The sequence below is a fragment of the Rattus rattus genome, chromosome X (genome assembly GCF_011064425.1).
Source record: "Rattus rattus isolate New Zealand chromosome X, Rrattus_CSIRO_v1, whole genome shotgun sequence".
Classification (NCBI taxonomy): domain Eukaryota; kingdom Metazoa; phylum Chordata; class Mammalia; order Rodentia; family Muridae; genus Rattus; species Rattus rattus.
Window position 1 is genome coordinate 69,633,777 of NC_046172.1, and position 25,732 is coordinate 69,659,508.

Sequence of the window (25,732 nt, forward strand, 5' to 3'; positions counted from 1 at the left end):
GATGTTTAGATATAGTGACTATTATTTAACCCAATGATTTATCTTCTTTCAATGATAAATATTTTTCGCTGTTTTCTAAAGCATATTTGAAGAAAAAGTATATGTTTCCCTTTCTGCACCCTAAAAAGATCTAAGAAGACATAAAATAGGGCCAGGGTAAACAGGACAACTACATTGAATTAACTAAAATAAATTATGACCCAGTACTGAATAGCAAGTAAGTGATAGAAACATTAAACCAGAAAAAATATTTTCTCTTGCTAGATTGAGACATAGTATTGATGTATAGTGGAAGAAAATAAGACTAGCACAATTCGTGAAAAATGAGCCTGGTAATAGTACCTCTGTGTAAAATTTCTAGGACTTGTACTTACTGAACAGCAGTTTGTTTTATATTGATGGAGCCCTTTACCACTGCAAAGTTGATAGTACATAGTTCAATTTTTATCTTGTGAATATGAAGCCATTGTTTTGCAAATGTTGCCTATCTGAACCACATACATTTTTAATGCTCTGTGTATTTAACATAGTATTTTGCTGTATTAATCAAAAGTCTTCTTATTCTTCTCTATAAAATGCATTTCTATTAAAAGTAAATAACAGCATCTTATCCAAGATTAAAAGTAATATGTGAAATATCAGGCTGCAAGATGGTTCAATGGATAAATGTACTTGTTGCTAAACCTAAGGACTTGAGTTCAATCTCCAGGACACACATGGTAAAAGGGGAGAAGGACCTTCCACTATTTCTCCTCTAACATCCTCAAACATGCTTTGACATACAATACTGCTATGGAACAAAAACTAATCGAAATGAAATAAAATATATAGTTACTTAAGAATAACTTTATTCTAATATTCTATTATTCGTATGTCTGAAAATTGTGTCAACCTCCAAATGGTGATTTTTGAATAGTATATAAGGGCATGAAGTGGTGTTAGCAGACATACATATTTGTATTTTATTACTGGAACTGAAAATTATTTATTCCCTATTCCTTTGTAGTCATGATTAAACTCAGGACTGTGTGCATTCAGGGCAGGCTTTCTACCACCCAACTGTAAATGACAGTTTCTGACATTTTCATTTCTGAGCTTTGCACAAGCGCTAAGAATGTGTGAATGCAACAGTTTTCATTAATGCTTTAAGTGCTGATTCAACTAGAATATGTGAGCAGCACAGGTTGGACTTGGTGGGTTCAAACCAAAGAGTACAAAAAGCTGGATGGATATGGAAGGTGGAAGAGATGGAAGAAGGGTAAATGCGACACATTACACAAAATTCTCAGCAGACCAGCAAAACCCCGCGAACAAATATTTGATCTAAGACAAAGCTAGCCTACATGGCAAATTTTCTTTGTGTAGTAATACCAAAAGAGGCAGAACAAAATCAGCATACTAGGAATAAGTTTCCATTGTTCCTCATGGGTTTCCAGCAGCTGTGGAAATGCTAATGAACACTATGTTTTATTCCTATAATTCACAATTCTGAACCCATCTCCTCTGCTATGGTAAGTAGAGGCTTATACTGTCCAATTTTGTACAGTCTGAATTCTGTGACTCACTGCCTCAGATCTTAATAGCATGTATCAATACCAGGATTCACATAGCATTAAGGATAGAATGTAGTTTAGGGATTCTTCACAACAGGTGGTTTGTATTGCAAAGTATTAGCTTACAAATGAAAGGTTAAGTGAAAGTGGATTCTTGGCAGCTTTAATATTAACCATAATTACATTGTAAAATTTATTGTAAACTGTTAGTTTTCCTTATTAACCCATGACAGTGCATAGTCTCTAACATAATGTTTTATTTCTTCATGACAATTACATAAGATACAAAAACAAATGAACCAAGTAATAGTATTTGAGTTTTATCTTTGTTTTCCAACAGTTCAAGGCCTGGCAGGCCCCCTAAGCGTTCTTTGGGAGTGTTGCAAGATAATGCACGACTTCTGCCCCATGCAGTCCCAGGCCTCTTATCACCAGGACTTATCACTCCAACAGGTAATGCAATCCATCAGCCTTGTCTCTTCTTACTGCCAAGAGTTGAAACAAACTAATATTCATGTGTCTTTTCCATATAATCTTTCCTTTTTTATTGGATATTTTATTTATTTAGATTTCAAATGTTATCCTCTTTCTCAGTTTCCCGTGTGGAACACCCCCCCCTTCCAGCTTCCCTCCCCTTGTTTCTATGAGAGTGATCCCCAACCCATGCACCCACTATAGCTTACATGCCATGGCATTTTGCTACACAAGGACATCTATCCTTCCCAGGACAAAGGGCCTCCCTTCCTATTGGTGTCCAGAAAGTCTATGCTCTTCTACATATGTAGCTGGAGCCATGGGTCCTTCTCTTTGGGAGATGCTTTAGTCCCTGGGAGTTCTGGGGGATCTGGTTGGTTGATAATGTTGTTCTTCCTATGGCATTGCAAACCCCTGCAGCTACTTCAGTCAATTCTTTTTCTAACTCTTCCATTGGGAACCCAGTGCTAAGTCCAATGGTTAGCAGCAAGCATCCTCATCTATCAGTAAGGCTCTGACAGAGCCTAAAAGGAGACATTCATATCAGGCTCCTGTCAGCAAGCACTTCTTGGCATCAGCAATAGTGACTGGGTTGGGTCGCTGCATGTGGAATGGATTCCCAGATGGTAAAGTCTCTGATGGCCTTTCCTTCAGTCTTAGCTCCACATTTTGTCTCCATATTTCCTCCATTGATTATTCTGTTTCCCCTTCTAAGAAAGACTGAAGCAAACGCACTCTGGTCTTCCTTCTTCTTGAGCTTCAAAAGGTCTGTATTTTTTTTAATTTGTTTCTTCCTTGAGCAAGTTATTAGTGAATACAGTGTTCTTCAGCTTCCATATGTATTTGGGATTTCTGTTGTTTTGTTGTTATTGAAGACCAGTTTTAGTCCATGGTAATCTGATAGTATGCATGGAATTGTTTCAATCTTCTTGTATCTGTTGATGCCTGTTTTGTGACCAATTATGTGGTTAATTTTGGAGAAGGACCATGAGGTGCTGAGAAGAAGGTATATTCTTTTGCTTTAAGATGAAATATTCTTTAGATATCTATTAAATTTATTTGGCTCATTAATTCTGGCAGTTTCACTGTGTATCTGTTTAGTTTGTTTCCATTATCTGAAAATTGATAAGAGTGCAGTGTTACAGTCTCCCATTATTATTGTGTCAGGTGAAATGTGTGCTTTGAGCTTTAGTAAAGTTTCTTTTATGAATGTAGGTGCCCTTGCATTTGGAGAATAGATATTAAGAATTGAGAGTTCATCCTGATAAATTTTTTCCTTTGACAAGTATGAAGTGTCCTTTGTTATCTTTTTGGATGATGTCTGGTTGAAAGTCAATTTTATTCGGTATTACAATGGCTACTCCAGCATGTTTGAGAACATTTGATTGGAAATTTTTTCCAGCCCTTTACTCTGAGGTAGTGGCTGTCTTTGTCACTGAGGTGTGTTTCCTGTATATAGCAAAATGCTGGGACTTGTTTACCTATACAATCTGTTACTCTCTGTCTTTTTATTGGGGAATTGAGTCCAGTGATATTAAGAGATATTAAAGAATAGTGATTGTTGTTTCCTGTTATTTTTGTTGTTAAAGGTGGAATTGTGTTTGTGTGGCTATGTTCTTTAGGGTTAGTTGAAATTAGATTACTTTTTTGCTTTTTCTAGTGTGTATATCCCTCCTTGTGTCCAGTTTTCAATGTATTATCCTTTGTATGGCTAGATTTTTGGAAGATTGTGTAAATTTGTTTTTGAAATGTAATACCTTTGTTTTTCCATTTATGTTAATTGAGAGTTTTGCTGGGTATAGTAGTGTATGCTGGCATTTGTGTTTTTTAGGGTCTATATAACATCTGCCCAGGATCTTCTGGGTTTAGTCTCTGTTGAGAAGTCTGGTGTAATTCTGTTAGGCCTGCCTTTATATGTTTCTTGACCTTTTCCCCTTACTGCTTTTAATATTCTTTCTTTGTTTTGTGCATTTGGTGTTTTCACTATTATGTGACAGGAGGAGTTTCTGTTCTGGTCCAATCTATTTGGAGTTCTGTAGGCTTCTTGTATGTTTATGGGCATCTCTTTCTTTAGGTTAAGGAAGTTTTCTTCTATGATTTTGTTGAAGATATTTACTGGCCCTTTGAGTTGGGAGTCTTCACTCTCTTCCATACCTATTATCCTTAGGTTTGATCTTCTCATTGAGTCCTGGATTTCCTGTATGTTTTGGACCAGTAGCTTTTTCCATTTTACATTATCTTTGACAGTTGTGTCAATGATTTCTATGGAATCTTCTGCTCCTGAGATTATCTCTTCTATGTCTTATATTCTGTTGGTGATTCTTGTATCTACGACTCCTTGTCTCTTCCTTTGGTTTTCTATATCCAGAGTTGTCTCCCTTTGTGCTTTCTTGATTGCTTCTATTTCCATTTTTAATTCCTTCACCTGTTTGATTGTGTTTTCCTGGAATTCTTTCAGGGATTTTTGCATTTTCTCTCTATAGGCTTCTGCTTGTTTATTTGTGTTTTCCTGTATTTCTCTAAAGGAGTTCTTTATGTCTTTCTTGAAGTCCTCTAGCATCATGATCAAATGTGATTTTTAAATCTAGATCTTGCTTTTCTGGTGTGTTTGGATATTCAGTGTTTGCTTTGGTGGGAGACTTGGGCTCTGATGATGCCATATAGTCTTGGTTTCTGTTGCTTGGGTTCCTGTGCTTGCCTCTTGCCATCACGTTGTCTCTGGTGTTACTTTTTTCTGCTATTTCTGACAGTGATTAAGGCCGTCCTATAGGCCTGTGTGTCAGCAGTGCTGTAGACCTGTTTTCCTGTTCTCTTTCAGCCAGTTATCGGAATAGAGTGTTCTGCTTTCAGGCGTGTTCATTCCTGTCTACTGGTCTTCAGGTGTTCCTGTGGGCGTGTGTCCTGAGTCCACCAGGCAGGTCACTTGGAGCAGAAAAGTTGGTCTTATCTCTGGTCTCAAGTCTGGAGTCGCTTCTCAGAGCCAGGTGTCAGCTCTCTGTGAGGGCAGCAACCAGAAGGGCCTGCCTTGCCTTCGCTTAGGACCCTGTGCACAGGGAGCCCAGATGGTGCTAGGTGTTTTCCCTCAGAGTCAGAATGTGGGCAGAGAGTAGATGTTCTCTGGCTTCCCAGGAGTGTCTGCCCTCTGAAGGTCTAGCTCTCCCTCCCTATGGAATTTGGGCACAGGGAGCTATTTGACCAGGTCCCCTCAGATCCGGGCTGTGTCAGGACAACAGTGTTGAGTGCCCCTATCTTCCTGTTCCCATTGGCCCTATACAGTTTCCTCTTGCGCCAGGGATGTGGGCAGGGGTGGGCCATACTGGCAGTCTCTCCTGCCCTGCAGTCTCAGGAGTGCCCATCTGTCTGGGTGGTGAGCTCTCTCTCCCAAGGGGTTTGGGAGCAGGGGGCTGTGGGCCGAGATCAGCGAGGGTTGGGTCCCAGCTCTTTAATAAAGTTTTTTTATGCCCTTCTTCTTCTTCTTAAAATCCTCTATCACCATCAACTGTGATTTTAAATCCAAATCTTGCTTTTCTAGTGTCTTGTGGTATTCAGAAATTTTGTAGTGGGAGAGCTCAGTTTTGATGATGCCAGGTAGTCTTTGTTTCTCTTGCTTAAGTTCTTGTGTTTGTCCTTTGTTATCTGGTTATCTCTGGTGTTAGCTGGTATTGCTGTCTGTGACTAAAGCCTGTCCCTCCTGTGATCATTTGAACTTAGTATGGACAGTGCTCCTAGAAGTACACAGCTCTCTCTCTGGGTGGGATTTGGGTCTGGGTATCTGTGCTTCAGTGTTAACTTCGAAGTGCAGATGGAGTCCAGAAAAATCCTGTTCCTATTTGCTCTGCGGTGCCTGAAACCTGTGGTCTCCTGTCAGGTCCCTCTTTGACCAGTTAGTTGAGCAAAAGTTTTGTGTTACCAGTGAACTTAGGAGTACTACCTGAAAATTTTATAAGTTTATTTTTTCTTAATAGCTTAAGAGTATTACATAGTATAAGTATACTGTCTTTATTGTACTTTCATTAGCCTATCGACATTTAGGTTAGTTGTGTTCCATGGATATTTTGAAAAGTGTGGAAACAACTATGAATAACTAAGTTTCTTTGTGGGTTAGTTCCTTTTCAGCCTTTTTGGGAGAACTTAAAAACGAATTTTTCATAGTGGCTGTTCCAATTTATAAACCCAATAACAGTAATTGTTCCTCATTCCCAACATGTAAGGCTAGATATGTCCCTGAGTGTGTGTGTGTGTGTGTGTGTGTGTGTGTGTGTGTGTGTGTGTGTGTGTGTGTGTATGTGTGTGTGTGTGTGTGTGTGTGTATGTGTGTGTGTGTGTGTGTGTATGCATGTGTGTGTATGTGTGTGCTGGCTATCTTGATTTAGGTAAGATAAAATCTTCAAGATATTGGCTATAGAAGTTCAATACTTTAAAAATATTCTTCAATCCTTTGTGTTTTATCATTAAGAACTCTCCTTCTAGTTCTATGCTCCATTTTTAATTGCATTATTTGTTTTTGTTGAATTCTTCATATATTCTAGAAACAAATCCTCTGTCACATATATAGTTGGCAGTAGTAGTTGCTTCCACCCCCCCACATTCTATGTCTATATCTTCCCTAGAATGTGAGTGTCCTTGTATGTATGGAAGCATTTCAGTTTCATAGATACATATTTAGCAATTTTGATTTAGTGACAGTGTGTTCAGCATCCTGTTTAGAAAGTTCATTACTGCACCAGTGAATTCAAGAATATTCTCTCTTTTTCTCTCTAGTAGACTCAGGATATCAGGTTTTTGTTTAATTGTGAGGATGTTGACAATAGGATGGGTTTCTGGTTTCTCTACTCAATAAGAGACTTAAATATCCTTGAATCACAGTAAGGGATATGCTGCTTGCTGTTTTGTTTTTCAATTTTCATTTTATCTCTTAATGTTTCAATATATTTTATACATGTGGCATAACCTAAAATCCTAATTTTAAGGCCTTTTATCATTTTTATTTCATAGAATAAAAATCATAGCTTATTTTTCTATATACAGTGAATTGGATTTTGGAAATTAAACAAATTAGATTATGATGTTGAGATGACAATCAAGATTATTATGACATGATTATGATGAATATGTGCTATCTTATATCATAAATCTCTTTTGTACTTTATAAACATCTTCACATCTTTATGTTCCATTTTAAACACAGACAAATGTATAGATACATTTTATCTTTAAAAAGTGTTTTAAATTCTTGTTTAATAGTCTTAGACATATTAGGAAATTAGCATTATTGATTATTATTACTGGTTTGCGAAGATCTAGTCCAGTCATTTGCACACGAATAGAGCATAGTCTATCACTATGTTCATTCCCTTTCCAGAGTTAACATTGTCATCATTTGTAAGTAATGAGTAAATAACTTGAATTTTTATGAAGTTCAGTAACTTGCCCTAAATCACCGAAACTCTAAGACATAGAATAACAATTTCAAAGGCTAGATTTGTTTTGCTATGATGTTGATACTTTTTCAAATACCTTGAATTATTTCTTTAAAAAAAAGAAGCTTGACTTCGAAACTTTCAATTATAAAACATCAGGGTCATATTGAAACAACTCCTTCTCCTTCTCCTCCTCCTTTTTTTAAGTACAAGAGATGTACTATCCTGGAAAAGTATATCTAATTAATTGCTGGTTCATTATACTAGAACACTCTTGATTTAATTCTTGATGATTATTGTATTTGGTAACAGTGTTTGATAGCTTCTGTAAGTTAGTTGATGACTTATACTACTGTGTGTAGATATATTCTTTCTTACAAGATGAAAAACATCTTCTGACTGTCTGAAATCTACTGTTTACATAGAGAAAATTTAGTTATAAATTATTGTATTTGGCAGTATCTTGGGTATATTACTTCAATATAGATGGTTAATGGATTAATATGAGTAAGTTAATGAAAAATGCAAACATTGCCAAAATCCAGTTCTTCTAATATGAAAATATGTACCACAATTGCTTCTCCCTGTACTAAAAGGATCACTGATGCCTACAAACTGTCATTATGTGGACAAGCCACTGTGTATGATTTCCATATGGATGATACTGTAGCAAACTCCTAAGTGAGAGAGATCACAAAAATCATAGTCAGTGCCAAGTCTGTGGGAATGTAAAAGGTGTTTTATCTCTAAGTACCAACTTTAACTACTTATCCCTTCAATACACACAAACTATGTCAAACGAAATACACACTACCTACTTTTTTCTATTCTTTTCAGTATCTGTTTTTCAATGTTAGTTTTCTTTTTCTGCAGTCAATAAGCAGGATCTTTAAAATAATAACAAAACTTGCTGTGTACGAAACATCTGAGACATAACAAGTCTCCTAGTTAGTACATTGATTTATTGGGCATAAATAATGACCGCACTGAAATAACACAGTATAATAAAACATGCCACTGGGTTTGGTAAGTAACATTCTACATAGTGTTATACAAAATACACTGTTAGTCATCCAATGAGTCTTATAGAATATAATATATTTTATCATTTCATATTAAAAGGACAAAAGGTAATAATATTTAACATTTATGGCTATAGTCTGCATATTAGAAAATGGTTAACAAAAAAGCAGCTTTGATAGCTAGAAAAATCCTTCTTAAGAATCAGAGAATTCAGTATACTCAGTCTTTATTATTTATCCAAAGAAAGAGGTACAGGTGTTGGTTATTGTCATAGTAATGATAAAATGTTTGATATGCTTTTTGCATAAAATGAATTTTTGAATAATGTTTTGAACTCATTTAAATTTGTATCCAGTATGGTCAAATTTTTAAGAATTCTTATGGCTAAATACTTATTGTATAAAAATTGATGTTTTTATAAAATATTTTTGGCATGCATGAGTCAAAATGATGCTCAAAGGCTGATATTAAAAATGATTCAGCTGGTTCATTGCTTCCCATCTAAGCACGAGTATCTCAGGTCAACCCTAAACACATGTTTACAAAAAGCCAAGCATGGTGATCTATTCCTGGAATTCTAGCACTAGTACAGTAGAGAGAAGAGGACCCTTTGATTTTCTAGCTAGCTAGCTAACAATTCAGTGAGGTTCACTTTAGGGGAAAAACCATGTCTCAAACAATAGGGTCAAAAGTGATTGAGCAAGACATTCAGCATTGAACTGTGGCTTGGCTTCTACATGTGTGTGCACATAGAAGTTCATGCACATGAACAAGTATGTATACATACACACAAATGCCATTGATGCATGCTTCTTTTTTCCTCAGAGCATTCTTTTTTTATTGGATTTTTAAAATTTATTTACATTCAAATTTTATCCCCTTTCCCAGTTTCCCATTAATAAACCCCCTATCTAATATCTCCTTCCACCTTTTCTATGATGATATTCCCCCACCCATCCACCAACCCCCTCCCTCCTCCCCGCCCTGACATTTCATTATACTGGAAGCAAAGGACACTGTTATTGGGACAAAACAGCAACCAACAGAGTAAGAAAAGTTCTTTACCAATACTACATTCAATAGAGGGTAAATATCCAATATATACAAAGAACTCAAGAGGAAGGCTCCAGAGAATCAAATAACCGTATTAAAAATGGGGTACAAAGCTAAACAAATAATTCTCAGCTGAGAAACATTGAATGGCTGAGAAGTACCTAAAGAAATGTTCAGAGTATTATTATTTAATTGAGTATTCTCTCAATTGTATTTGATTGTGCCATATGAGTGTTTATTGCATTACTCCAGATTAGTAAATTCCATTTCTTGCATTATAATACAAAGTAAAAGAATTGAATCAAAATGATCATCCATCATGAACAAGTAGGTTTCATCCTAGGGATGCAGGGCTGGTTCAATATACGGAAATACATTAACATAAACTGCTATGTAAAAAAACTCAAATAAAAAAACCCACAGGATCATTTCATTAGATGCTGAGAAAGCATTTGACAAAATTCAACACCTCTTCATGATAAAAGTCTTGGAAAGATCAGGAATTCAAGGCCCATAATTAAACATAGTAAAAGCAATATACAGCAAACCGGTAGCCAACATTAAACTAAGTGGAGAGAAACTTGAAGCAATCCCAGTAAAACCAGGGACTAGACAAGGCTTCCCACTCTCTCCCTACGTATTCAATATAGTACTTGAAGTCCTAGCCTGAACAACCAGATGACAAAAGGAGATCAAAGGGATACAAATTGGAGAGGAAGAAATCAAATATCACCATTTGCAGATGATATGATACTATACTTAAGTGACACTAAAGTTCTACCAGAGAAATACTAAGCCTGATGAACATCTTCAGCAAGGTGGCTGGGTATAAAATTAACTCAAAGAAATCAGTAGCCTTCCTATACTCAAAGGATAAACAGGCTGAGAAAGAAATTAGGGAAATGACACCATTCACAATAATCACAAATAACATAAAATACCTCGGTGTGACTCTAACCAAGCAAGTGAAAGATCTGTATGACAAGAACTTCAAGTCTCTGAAGAAATTGAAGAAAATCTCGAAAGATGGAAAAAAACCTCCCATGCTCATGGATTGGCAGGATTAATATAGTAAAAATGGCCATTTTACCAAAAGTAATCTACAGATTCATTGCAATTCCCATCAAATTTCCAACTGAATTTTTCATGGAGTTAAAAAGACCAATTTGCAAATTCATTTGGAATAATAAAACCCAGGAAAGCAAAAACTATCCTCAACAATAAAAGAACTTCTGGGGGAATCACCATCCCTGACCTCAGGGAATTTTACAGAGCAATAAAACTGCAAAGATTCTGTATGACAAACAACACTTTCATTAGGACAAAACAGCAACCAACAGATTGGGAAAAGAGCTTACCAATCCTCCATCTCATAGAGGACTAACATTAAAAATATACAAAGAACCTAAGAAGGTAGACTCCATGGAATCAAATAACCCTATTAAAAAAATTAGGTTACAGAGATAAGCAAAGAATTTTCAGGTAAGGAATATTGAATAGCTGAGAAGTACCTAAAGAAATTTTCAACACCCTTAGTCATCAGGGAAAAGCAAATCAAAACAACCCTGAGATTCCACTTCACACCATTCAGATTGGCTAAGATCAAAAACTCAGGGTGGCAACAGATGCTGGCGAGATGTGGAGAAAGAACACCTTCATTGTTGGTGGATTGAAAGCTGGTACACAACTCACTTTGAAATCAGACTGGAGGTTCCCTGTAGGGATATTGCAGTACTTAGGACCTAGCTATACCTTTCCTGGGGCATATGCCCAACAGTGCTCCAACACATAACAGCACACATGTTCCAGTATGTTCATAGTAGCTTTTTATAATAGGAAGCTGGAAAGAACCAGATGCCTCCAACAGAGGAATGGATACTGAAATGTGGTACATCTACACAATGGAATACTCTAGTTATAAAAAAAATGACTTCATGAAAATTCATAGGAAATGGATGGAACTAGAAAAATGTCATCCTGAGTGAGGTAAAACCCAATCACAAAAAAAACAAAACAAAACAAACAAAACAAACAAAGCCCATAAAATGGTATGCACGCACTATAAGGGATATTAGCCCAAACGCCGGAATTACCCAAGAAACAATCTACAGACTACATGAAGCTCAAGAAGAATGACCAAAGTGGAGATGTTTCAGTCCTTCTTAAAAGGGGGAACAAAAATATTCATAGGATAGTATATGGAGATAAAATATGAAGCCAAGGCAGAAGGAACAGCCATTCTGAGCCTACTCCACCTGGGTATACAGACAAAACTAGCTTTCTATGAAGCCAATAATTATATGATGGCAGGAGCCTGATATTTCTGTCTCCTAAGAGACACTGCCAGAGCATATCAAATACAGAGGCGAATGCTAGCAGCAAACCACTGAACTGAGAATGTGGTCCCTGTTGAAGGAATTAGAGAAAGGATTGAAGGAGCTGAAGGGGCTTGCAACCCCATAAGAACAGCATCAACCAACCAGAACTCCCAAGGACCAAACCACTACCAAAAGACTACACATGGACAGACCCATGGCTCCATAGCCGAACATGGCCTTGTTGGGCACACAATTGGTCCTGCCAAGGCTAGAATATTGGGGAATATTGGGGGGTAGAGAGGAATGGGAGTTAGTTGGGGAGCAGGAACATCCTTATAGAAGAAGGGGGTGAGGGATGGCCTAAGGGGCTTATAGACGGGAAAACAGGAGAGGAAATAACATTTAAAATGTAAATAAAAAATATCCAATAAAAAGAAAAAATAGAATTCATAGATGTTTCCCTTGAGGTAACATAATACACTTTCATCTAGAATGCACCATGTAGCCCTGGCTAGACCTAAGTACAGTGCAAATCTTATACTTCTGTTAAACAAGTGCTAAAATGGCAAATATGTTTGTTCAGTTATGTTTATTTAATTTTTGTGTTATTGCAGATTAAAATCATGGCCTATAGCATCTTTAGCAAGGCATCACCTATGGAGCAACATTCCGTACATTTCACCTCTGTATTTATTACTATTATAATCTTTAAATGGCTTTTATGCACTAGCTTATGCCTTCTCTTCTCTTTATGAGAGTTAAACAGCAATTTTACTTATCTACAGTTTCACAGATTAGAATTGTATTTATAACATTTCCACCCATTTCTCCCATGCCAACTCCTCTCATATCCCCTATTCTCTATCAAATACTTCCTTAGTTTATATTGTTACCTATATATGTATATAAACATTCTGAGTTCATTTCATGTATATCGTGTGTGTGTGTGTGTGTATTTGTGTGTGTGTCTGTCTGTCTTTAGAACTTTATACTTTCCATTTAACAATTTATCAGGAGGCTAATCTCTGGAAAACACCCTCCCTCCCTCCCCCTTCTCTCTCCCTCCCTCCCTCACCCCCCCTCTCCCTCTCCTCCTGCCAATTAGCCATTGATAGCTTATAGCTCTTCATATAGAAGGTGTCTTTTTGAAATTATCTCCATTCATCTAAGAGTCAGAAGAGTGGAACACATGATCTGAGTGTGTAGCTTCTAAACAATAATACAGAGAAGGTACAACGAAACGAAATAAACTATGTGATTACCTAATGGAGTCCTGTATATTGGGAAAAGTAGTTGACATGCCACTATGTATAATATTCTGATATTATATATGCTTATATATATGTATAACATTTTTTATGTTACCTGTGCAACTCACGGACTAACAGAATTAATACGAAAGAAAATCCAGAGCCATAGATGCAGTTCTAAATGTGACTTGAATAAATATAATAAATACAACTGAAATACACTATAGAAAATAGTGCTGAGTATTAAATTTAAGTCAGGTAAGAAAGGAGAAGAAATTTTCTTAGATTAACAACATTATGAGAAAGAAGCAGATTGTAATAACCTTTTAAATTAGTAGGAAATTTGAAATTGTAAGCTATGTATGATTATTTGTAAAAGATTGAATATTTTTGTTGTTTTGACAAAAATATGAGAAGACACATAAAGCAGAGAAAGAATATTTTAGCTCATGGTTTTAGAGACTACAATCTTTGATTCTTTAGTATCATTACATGTGAGACAATGAATTCTAAGGCAGAATATAATGTTGGAAAGTGCATGGAACATTTATTGTTCAATATGGAGCAAATTATGTGGGGAAAAGGTCTGAGACAAGATACGACATTCAAAGACACATACCTTATAATCTCCCTATGTTTTTTGCCATTTCATGGATACATTGCATCCATAAATTTTCTTCTCATAGTTCAGCATATGTGGAAAAACAAATTCTAAGTTCCTTAAATGCTTTTCCAGTTAAATGTTTCTCCTGTCATTAATCTCAGACCTTCACTTTCAAATTCTGCCTTTGAATTGTTTTGCCATTTTGTAACAAATATCTTCTTCAATTCACTTTCAAGTAAATTACCTAACTTTCAAGTAAATTAAAATGTCCATATTTAAATTTGTTGACAAATTCATACATGTACAAATTTATTGTGTTTACTCTCTGCTATCTTATTCTTAGTCCTTGTCTGTGTTTCCCCTGCCTTGTATGTATCTTCCCAATGTCTCATGTCTTTTGGGTTATGGATAAGATAAACAAGAGCCATCTGTATGACAATAGATTTTAGGACTACACTTTAAGTGAATCAACTTTTCATTTTCATTATGTAGTTTGAGAGATTTTGTCTTTCTATTCCTGGTGACATTTATGCCTTTAAATGTTCACAGCACTTTAGAGATCTTGAAGAACTTTGGTGAATATTACCACATGAAATTTGTAAAAGTGGACTAAACAATTAAGCCAATATTTGGATGCAGAAAAACCAGAGACCTAGAAAGAAGTTAACTGTAAAAGTTTTACCCAAAATGTAGGATGAAATAGAATCAAAATAAATATGTGACTTTTCTGATTTCATAGTAAATATTCTTTCAACATCAGCATGTTAAAAGATTACTATGTTGATAACTGAGTAAGTACCTTAATATATGAGACAGAAAAATGATTGTACAACTAAGTACATGGTTCTGAACATATTAGTTTTTGATTTTCTTCCTGACTTTGTTCTTATGTGAAATGAAAATGGCAAAAGTCAGTTTCCTAGATTTGTTGCATTCATTGAGATTATGCCTTTAGATAGCACGTTGGATCACTTTGAAAAGACATCCATTATTATTTCTATTATAATATACCTCTGAAACCTGATTTAAAGTTATATATTCATGATATACTACATACATTGTGATAGTTGATTGTTTTTATAATGTTTCTGTTTTTATTTAATTTCAAAAGTTTATAAAACACAATTTATTCAAATTATGAATATCAGATCATAGTTATAAGACAGTTTATTTTTCTTTAACTGAAAATGTTTTCAATTAATTTTAATTTTAGTTATAGTAAACCAAATAGAATTGATCTTTGGGTATATGTATTTGAGTACAGAATTATTTCATTAGAGTTTACATTTCTTTTAATATGTTTGTGTATATGTATTTTGGAGGGCTTGCACATGACATGATATATATGTGGAAGTCAGAGGACATATTGTGGGAGTCAGTTCTCTCCTTCAATTGTATCATATCCAGGCATCATCCTCATGTATTCATGCTTGATGTCAACCTTCCCTGCTGTCCCATATCAATGCTCCATCATTTCATCCATTTTTATGAGAATTATGAAGAATTTATTTGAGTTAACTTCTCCTGCTATGGATTAGCTAACTACATCATTTAAATTAGTTTTTAAATACTTCCTCATTGGCCTTTGTCTATTTTTGAAGAAAATAATGAAAAGCCTCCAAATCTCTATAGTGACCAGCCTAAAATGGGCAAACTACCATATATAAATTATCAAGAATTTTACAAAGACATTAAATATTAAGGAACCTGATGATAAATAGTTCAGCTATTATGTGACAGTAGTTTTTTTTCATATAGCCCATATGAGAGGAATTATCACACTTGGATGCATTTTTTATCAACATTTTTATACATAGAAACTTGTCGAATTGTCAGTTATGGATAATGAGGACATGTGTCTTGATCCTTTATGTGGGCACATTTAAGAATCTCATATCTTTTAGTAAATATTCAAATTGTGGTTGTTGATCTGAAAAGTAAATTCCTGGATTGATAGCTGATTGTCAGTTGGAACACAGCAAGAGTTATTTATATATATTTATAGCATAGAGCTGATTCACTTTGCCTCAAAATTATAAACTCCAAATTAGATAAATATTTCCTCTATGTTGTAGTTTTAGTTTAATGATAGCTATAATTTTTGCTTCTATGGCAGGCTTTGAAAGGATGTGGGTCTTCACTACATAAAATTGCAATAAATTAACAGAAACTACTGTGTTAGAGAAATAATAGTCCATATGTTTAAGAATGCTGATGGGATGCCTGGTTGGCGTCCAAGGATGTTAAGGCTAAACAAAGTTTCCATCTAATAATGAATATCATTTCTCACTTTTTGTCTTTATGAGCTGAGGGACTGAAATATTCATGACCAAATGCTTACCTGTGAAAAAGCTGTGTGTTGCAAAACTGTGGGTGCTAATATAATGATTACACTGTTTGGTTAAACCTATAAATCAGAAACATTGTTGTGCAAAGCAAATTTTCTGTCATGCTTTAAAATCAGTGTTCACTAAAGCTTGAACTAGTTTTGTTTTCTATTATATTGAATTTTGAACTTAGAGGAAAATGCATGCTATTTGATAGTTTTAGATTATGAGTTCTGCATCACACAGTTTTGATTTCTGTGATGTTGTTTCTCTATATCTATAATGAAGTGATAGTTGTGTTACTCTTGCCATCCTTAATGTGTTCATTTTGGTCTTAGTCTGAATTTATTCTACTGTTATATCCTATTTCTGACTTAGCATAATTCCTTTAAAATATACTGAACGTGTTATTATTAAAGAAAAATAAGTACAAAATAGTATGCTTTGAGTTTGTTTATATGGTGGATTACTTTAATGGATTTTCATATATTGAACTATCCCTGCATCCCTGGAATGAAACCTACTTGATCATGATGGATAATTATTTTGATGTGTTCTTGGATTTGGTTTGAGAGAATTTTATTGAGTATTTTTGCATCACTATTGACGAGGGAAATTGGTCTGAAGTTCTCTTTCTTTATAGTGTCTTGTGTGGTTTAGGTATAAGTATAATTGTGGCATCACAGAACAAATTGGATAGTGATCCTTCTATTGGATAGTGTTTCTATTTTGTGGAATAGTTTGAGGAGTATTGGCATTAGGTCTTCTTTGAAGGTCTGATAGAATTCTGCACTAAACCCTCCCGGTTCTGGGCTTTTTGGGGAAGACTTTTAATGACTTCTTCTATTTCCTTAGGGGTTATGGGACTGTTAAGATGGTTTGTATGACCATGGTTTAATTTCAGTGCCTGGTACCTGTCTCGAAAAATTGTCCATTTCATCCTGATTTTCCAGTTTTGTTGAGTATAGGCTTTTGTAGTAAGATCTGATGATTTTTGGATTTCCTCCGTTTCTGTTGTTATTTCTCCCTTTTCATTTCTGATTTTGTTAATTTGGATATTGCTTCTGGGGCCTCTGGTTAGTCTGGCTAAGGGTTTATCTATCTTGTTGATTTTCTCAAAGAACTGTCTCCTTGTTTGATTTATTCTTTGTATAGTTCCTTTTGTTTCTACTGGGTTGATTTCAGTCCTGAGTTTGATTATTTCCTGCCTTCTACTCCTCTTGGGTGTATTTGTTTCTTTTTGCTCTAGTGCTTTCAGATGTGCTGTCAAATTGCTAGTGTATGCTGTCTCCAGTTGCTTTTTGGAGGCATTCAGACCTGTGAGATTTCCTCTTAGCAGTGTTTTCATTGTGTCCCATAAGTTTTGTTATATCTTGCATTCATTTTCATTAAATTCTAAAAAGTCTGTAATTTTTTTGTTCCTTCCTTGACCAAGTTATCACTGAGTAATACATTGTTCATCATCAATGTGTATATGGGCTTTCTGTTGTTTTGTTGTTATTGAAGACCAGTCATAAGCCATGGTGATCTGAAAGGATGCATGGGATTATTTCAATCTTCTTGTATCTGTTGATGCCTCTTTTCTGAAAAATTATATGGCCAATTTTGGAGAAGAGACCATGAGGTGCTAAAAAGACTTTTGTTTTAAGATGAAATGTTCTATAAATGTCTGTTAAATCCATTTGGTTCATACCTTCTCTTAGTTTCACTGTGTCTCTGTTTAGGTTCTGTTTCCATGATCTGAAAATTGATGAGAGTGTTGTGTTGAAGTCTCCCACTATTATTCTGTCAGGTGGGATGTCAGCTTTACTAAGATTTGAGCTTTAGTAAAAATTTCTTTTATGAATGTGAGTGTCCTTGCATTTGGAGCATAGATGTTCAGAATTGAGAGTTCATTTTGGTAGATTTTTTCTTTTGATGATTATGAAGTGCCCTTCCTTACCTTTTTTTGATAACATTTGTTTTAAAGTCAATTTTATTCAGTATTAGAATGGGTACTCCAGCTTGATTCTTTGGACCATTTGGTTGGAAACTTTTTCCTGCCTTTTACTCTGAGGTAATATCTGTTTTTGTCACTGAAGTCCATTTCTTGTGTGCAGCAAAATGCTGGGTCCTGCTTAAGTGTCCAGTCTGTTTGCCTTTTTATTGGAGAATTGAGTCCACTGATTTTTTTCGTTGTTGTTAATACCTTTCCTGGTTTTGGTCCCTAAGCCCCCCCTATCTCTTCTCCTCCCATTCTTCTATGAGGGTATTCCCTCACCACCACCCCTCCTTCCTGCCTCCCTGTCCTGATATGGGGGTCCAGTTTTGCCAGGACCAAGGGTCCCAACAAGGCCATCCGATGCTATATATGCATCTGGAGACCTGGGTATGTCCATGTGTTGTCTTTGGGTAGTGGTTTAGTAGCTGGGGGCTCTGGTTGGTTGGTATTGTTCTTATGTGGTTACAAGCCCCTTTAACGCCTTCAATCCTTTCTCTAGTTCCTCCAAAAGGGACCTCATTCTCAGTTCAATGGTTGACTGTGAGCATCTGCCTCTATTTGTCATGCACTGGCAGAGCCTCTCAGGAGGCAGCTATATCATACTCCTGTCAGCATGTACTTCTTGGCTTTATCAATATTTTCAAGGTTTGATGGGTATGTATATGTGAGCTGAATCCCCATGGGGGCAGGCTCTGAATGGCCATTCATTCAGTGTCTGCTCTAAACTTTGTCACCATATATCCCTCTATGAATATTTTTGTCCTTCTTTTTAAAAAGGACTGAAGTATCCACACTTGGTTGTCCTTCTTCTTGAGCTTCATGTGGTCTGTGGGTTGTATCTTGGATAATTTGAGCTTTTAGGCTAATGAGTCCTTTGATGTTAAGAGTTATTAAGGAAAAGTGATTGTTGCTTCCTGCTATTTTTGTTGTTAGAGATTGTTGCCTGTGGCCTCCTGTATTTCTTTAATGGACTTATTTATGTCCTTCTTAAAATCTTTTATCATCATCATGAGCTGTGATTTCAAATCTGAATCTTGCTTTTCTGGTGTGTTGTGGTATCCAGGACTTGTTTTAATGGGAGAAATGGGTTCTGATTATACCAAGTAATCTTGGTTTCTGTTGCTTAGGTTCTTGTGCTTCCCTCTTGCCATGTGGTTATCTCTGGTGTTGGTTGGTCTTGCTGTCTCTGACTGGAGCCTGTCCCTCCTGTGAGCCTGTGAGCCCATGTTTTTAAGTGTGTTGGCACTCCTGGGAGACAAGCTCTCTCAGGGTGGGATTTGGGTATGGAGAGCTGTGCCACAGCCTTAAGTCCAGGTTTCAGATGGAGATAGGAAGAATCCTGTCTCTGGCTGCTCTGTGTTTCCTGTGCCCTGTGGTTTCCTGGAAGGTCCCTCTTTGGCCAGTTATTGGAGCAAATATAGTGGTCTCACCTGTGATCTTTGGAGTGACAGCACTATTGTGACACACACTCTCTTTGGGCAGGATTTGGGTATGGAGAGTTGTGCCACAGCCTTTGCTCCAAGGCACAGATGGAGCCCAGTAGCAAACTTTTTTCCTTAATAGAGAAAAATAGTTTTCCTTGGAGTAATATTTGTATACCTTAGTTTGGTAAATGGGAGATAGAAATGACTGATTTTATTTTAATGGTTTTTGTAAAGGAAAAATGACCAATAATATTAAACTTATTTGATATTTTATTTAATAAAACAATAACATCAGAGTTAAGTTTCATGATCAATTCAACTGGATGGTGATGCCCTAGAAACACACCTCTTATTGTGTGTGAAGATATTTTCAGAGCATTGCAAGTAAAGAGGAAAGGCCTGTTGTGATTTGGGGGTGGTACCATCTCCTATGATAGTACCTCAGACTGAATTAAAGGAGGGCGATAGCTGAGCATTAGCTGCCATCTTTTTTCAGATCCCTGTCTTCATATACAATATTCCCTTCTGCCACATGATCCTACTGCCATGATGAATTTAACCTTAAACTTTTAAAATAGTTAATTTTATGCCATCCCAAGCTACACGAATCTTGACTGGAAAAAAAAAAAACAGCACACAGTACAAAAGAGTCAGATAGTGTTATGATTATGGCTATCAGTCAGACATACTGCATTAGAAAGCATAAATATATGCAGTTGTGCAGTTTAATGAAGACAAGACCGGTGAGGAAATCCCAGAAGTAAATGTTAAAAATATTAACCAAACAAAGAAGAACCCTCACCCTTCTCATTGAAACAATAGGAAAAGTGTCCTGAGGGCAGTAACCCTATCCACCAAAGGATCCAACTTGATAAAATGCAAATCCATTTGAAAGGACAGGACCTGAACTGAGAATGCCATTGAAACAGTGTCCACGCGGATAACTTCAGCAAGATGAGTGTTTTCCCATTGAGATTGCTAAGAACACTGAAGTCACCAAAAACTTCAGCCACATTAAGTTGGCAGAAGAGATTGACAGCATTTTTTTTTTTTTTTTTTTTTTTTTTTTTTCTTTTTTTTTATTAACTTTGAATATTTCTTATATACATTTCGAGTATTATTCCCTTTCCGGTTTCCGGCAAACATCCCCCCCCTCCCCTTCCTTATGGGTGTTCCTCCTGACCCTCCCCCCATTGCCGCCCCCCAACAGTCTAGTTCACTGGGGCTCAGTATTAGCAAGACCCAGGGCTTCCCCTTCCACTGGTGCTCTTACTAGGATATTCATTGCTACCTATGAGGTCAGAGTCCAGGGTCAGTCCATGTATAGTCTTTAGGTAGTGGCTTAGTCCCTGGAAGCTCTGGTGGCTTGGCATTGTTGTACATATGGGGTCTCGAGCCCCTTCAAGCTCTTCCAGTTCTTTCTCTGATTCCTTCAACGGGGGTCCTATTCTCAGTTCAGAGGTTTGCTGCTGGCGTTCGCCTCTGTATTTGCTGTATTCTGACTGTGTCTCTCAGGAGCGATCTACACTTCTGCACTTCTTTGCTTCATCCATCTTGTCTAATTGGGTGGCTGTATATATATGGGCCACATGTGGGGCAGGCTCTGAATGGATGTTCCTTCAGTCTCTGTTTTAATCTTTGCCTCTCTCTTCCCTGCCAAGGGTATTCTTGTTCCCCTTTTAAAGAAGGAGTGAAGCATTCACATTTTGATCCTCCGTCTTGAGTTTCATTTGTTCTAGGCATCTAGGGTAATTCAGGCATTTGGGCTAATAGCCACTTATCAATGAGTGCATACCATGTATGTCTTTCTGTGATTGGGTTAGCTCACTCAGGATGATATTTTCCAGTTCCAACCATTTGCCTACAAATTTCATAAACTCGTTGTTTTTGATAGCTGAGTAATATTCCATTGTGTAGATATACCACATTTTCTGTATCCATTCCTCTGTTGAAGGGCATCTGGGTTCTTTCCAGCTTCTGGCTATTATAAATAAGGCTGCGATGAACATAGTGGAGCACGTGTCTTTTTTATATGTTGGGGCATCTTTTGGGTATATGCCCAAGAGAGGTATAGCTGGATCCTCAGGCAGTTCAATGTCCAATTTTCTGAGGAACCTCCAGACTGATGTCCAGAATGGTTGTACCAGTCTGCAATCCCACCAACAATGGAGGAGTGTTCCTCTTTCTCCACATCCTCGCCAGCATTTGCTGTCACCTGAGTTTTTGATCTTAGCCATTCTCACTGGTGTGAGGTGAAATCTCAGGGTTGTTTTGATTTGCATTTCCTGATGACTAAAGATGTTGAACATTTTTTTAGGTGTTTCTCAGCCATTCGGCATTCCTCAGCTGTGAATTCTTTGTTTAGCTCTGAACCCCATTTTTTAATAGGGTTATTTGTCTCCCTGCGGTCTAACTTTTTGAGTTCTTTGTATATTTTGGATATAAGGCCTCTATCTGTTGTAGGATTGGTAAAGATCTTTTCCCAATCTGTTGGTTGCCGTTTTGTCCTAACCATAGTGTCCTTTGCCTTACAGAAGCTTTGCAGTTTTATGAGATCCCATTTGTCGATCCTTGATCTTTGAGCATAAGCCATTGGTGTTTTGTTCAGGAAATTTTTCCAGTGCCCATGTGTTCCAGATGCTTCCCTAGTTTTTCTTCTATTAGTTTGAGTGTGTCTGGTTTGATGTGGAGGTCCTTGATCCACTTGGACTTAAGCTTTGTACAGGGTGATAAGCATGGATCGATCTGCATTCTTCTACATGTTGACCTCCAGTTGAACCAGCACCATTTGCTGAAAATGCTATCTTTTTTCCATTGGATGGATTTGGCTCCTTTGTCAAAAATCAAGTGACCATAGGTGTGTGGGTTCATTTCTGGGTCTTCAATTCTGTTCCATTGGTCTATCTGTCTGTCTCTGTACCAATACCATGCAGTTTTTATCACTATTGCTCTGTAATACTGCTTGAGTTCAGGGATAGTGATTCCCCCTGAAGTCCTTTAATGGTTGAGGATAGTTTTAGCTATCCTGGGTTTTTTGTTATTCCAGATGAATTTGCAAATTGTTCTGTCTAACTCTTTGAAGAATTGGATTGGTATTTTGATGGGGATTGCATTGAATCTGTAGATCGCTTTTGGTAAAATGGCCATTTTTACTATATTAATCCTGCCAATCCATGAGCATGGGAGATCTTTCCACCTTCTGAGGTCTTCTTCAATTTCTTTCTTCAGTGTCTTGAAGTTCTTATTGTACAGATCCTTTACTTGCTTCGTTAAAGTCACACCGAGGTATTTTATATTATTTGGGTCTATTATGAAGGGTGTCGTTTCCTAATTTCTTTCTCGGCTTGTTTCTCTTTTGTGTAGAGGAAGGCTACTGATTTATTTGAGTTAATTTTATACCCAGCCACTTTGCTGAAGTTGTTTATCAGCTTTAGTAGTTCTCTGGTGGAACTTTTTGGCATCACTTAAATATACTATCATATCATCTGCAAATAGTGATATTTTGACTTCTTCTTTTCCGATCTGTATCCCATTGATCTCCTTTTGTTGTCTGATTGCTCTGGCTAGAACTTCAAGAACTATATTGAATAAGTAGGGAGAGAATGGGCAGCCTTGTCTAGTCCCTGATTTTAGTGGGATTGCTTCAAGTTTCTCTCCATTTAGTTTAATGTTAGCAACTGGTTTGCTGTATATGGCTTTTACTATGTTTAGGTATGGGCCTTGAATTCCTATTCTTTCCAGGACTTTTATCATGAAGGGGTGTTGAATTTTGTCAAATGCTTTCTCAGCATCTAATGAAATGATCATGTGATTTTGTTCTTTCAGTTTGTTTATATAATGGATCACGTTGATGGTTTTCCATATATTAAACCATCCCTGCATGCCTGGGATGAAGCCTACTTGATCATGGTGAATGATTGTTTTGATGTGCTCTTGGATTCGGTTTGCCAGAATTTTATTGAGTATTTTTGCATCGATATTCATAAGGGAAATTGTTCTGAAGTTCTCTTTCTTTGAGGGTTCTTTGTGTGGTTTAGGTATAAGAGTAATTGTGGTTTCATAGAAGGAATTCGGTAGTGGTCCATCTGTTTCAATTTTGTGGAATAGTTTGGATAGTATTGGTATGAGGTCTTCTATGAAGGTCTGATAGAATTCTGCACTAAACCGTCTGGACCTGGGCTCTTTTTGGTTGGGAGACCTTTAATGACTTCTTCTATTTCCTTAGGAGTTATGGGGTTGTTTAACTGGTTTATCTGTTCCTGATTTAACTTCGGTACCTGGTATCTGTCTAGGAAATTGTCCATTTCCTGTAGATTTTCAAGTTTTGTTGAATATAGGCTTTTATAGTAAGATCTGATGATTTTTTGAATTTCCTCTGAATCTATAGTTATGTCTCCCTTTTCATTTCTGATTTTGTTAATTTGGACACACTCTCTGTGTCCTCTCGTTAGTCTGGCTAGGGGTTTATCTATCTTGTTGATTTTCTCAAAGAACCAACTTTTGGTTCTGTTGATTCTTTCTATGGTCCTTTTTGTTTCTACTTGGTTGATTTCAGCTCTGAGTTTGATTATTTCCTGCCTTCTACTCCTCCTGGGTGTATTTGCTTCTTTTTGTTCTAGAGCTTTTAGGTGTGCTGTCAAGCTGCTGACATATGCTCTTTCCTGTTTCTTTCTGCAGGCACTCAGCGCTATGAGTTTTCCTCTTAGCACAGCTTTCATTGTGTCCCATAAGTTTGGGTATGTTGTACCTTCATTTTCATTAAATTCTAAAAAGTTTTTAATTTCTTTCTTTATTTCTTCCTTGACCAGGTTATCATTGAGTAGAGCATTGTTCAGTTTCCACGTATATGTGGGCATTCTTCCCTTATTGTTATTGAAGACCAGCTTTAGGCCGTGGTGGTCCGATAGCACGCATGGGATTATTTCTATCTTTCTGTATCTGTTGAGGCCTGTTTTTTGACCAATTATATGGTCAATTTTGGAGAAAGTACCATGAGGAGCTGAGAAGAAGGTATATCCTTTTGCTTTAGGGTAGAATGTTCTATAAATATCCGTTAAGTCCATTTGGCTCATGACTTCTCTTAGTCTGTCTACGTCTCTGTTTAATTTCTGTTTCCATGATCTGTCCATTGATGAGAGTGGGGTTTTGAAATCTCCTACTATTATTGTGTGAGGTGCAATGTGTGTTTTGAGCTTTAGTAAGGTTTCTTTTACGTATGTAGGTGCCCTTGTATTTGGGGCATAGATATTTAGGATTGAGAGTTCATCTTGGTGGATTTTTCCTTTGATGAATATAAAGTGTCCTTCCTTATCTTTTTTGATGACTTTTAGTTGGAAATTGATTTTATTTGATATTAGAATGGCTACTCCAGCTTGCTTCTTCTGACCATTTGCTTGGAAAGTTGTTTCCCAGCCTTTCACTCTGAGGTAGTGTCTGTCTTTGTCTCTGAGGTGTGTTTCCTGTAGGCAGCAGAATGCAGGGTCCTCGTTGCGTATCCTGTTTGTTAATCTATGTCTTTTATTGGGGAGTTGAGGCCATTGATGTTGAGAGATATTAAGGAATAGTGATTATTGCTTCCTGTTATATTCATATTTGGATGTGAGGTTGTGTTTGTGTGCTTTTTCTTCTCTTTGTTTTGTTGCCAAGACGATTAGATTCTTGCCTCTTCTTGGGTATAGCTTGCCTCCTTATGTTGGGCTTTACCATTTATTATCCTTTGTAGTGCTGGATTTGTAGAAAGATATTGTGTAAATTTGGTTTTGTCATGGAATATCTTGGTTTCTCCATCTATGTTAATTGAGAGTTTTGCAGGATACAGTAGCCTGGGCTGGCATTTGTGTTCTCTTAGGGTCTGTATGACATCAGTCCAGGATCTTCTGGCCTTCATAGTTTCTGGCGAGAAGTCTGGTGTGATTCTGATAGGTCTGCCTTTATATGTTACTTGACCTTTTTCCCTTACTGCTTTTAATATTCTTTCTTTATTTTGAGCGTTTAGTGTTTTGACTATTATGTGACGGGAGGTGTTTCTTTTCTGGTCCAATCTATTTGGAGTTCTGTAGGCTTCTTTTATGCCTATGGGTATCTCTTTTTTTAGGTTAGGGAAGTTTTCTTCTATGATTTTGTTGAAGATGTTTACTGGTCCTTTGAGCTGGGAGTCTTCACTCTCTTCTATACCTATTATCCTTAGGTTTGATCTTCTCATTGAGTCCTGGATTTTCTGTATGTTTTGGACCAGTAGCTTTTTCCGCTTTACATTATCTTTGACAGTTGAGTCAATGATTTCTATGGAATCTTCTGCTCCTGAG

General features: G+C 36.7%; 1 protein-coding gene across 1 annotated transcript in view; it reads left to right on the forward strand.

Annotated features, from left to right (window-relative positions):
- Positions 1-25,732, forward strand: part of Dach2 (dachshund family transcription factor 2) — a 487,343-nt gene that overhangs the window by 229,175 nt on the left and 232,436 nt on the right. Inside the window, 1 exon segment of the mRNA XM_032890177.1 lies at positions 1,894-2,006. Coding sequence (XP_032746068.1) covers positions 1,894-2,006 — 113 coding nt within the window.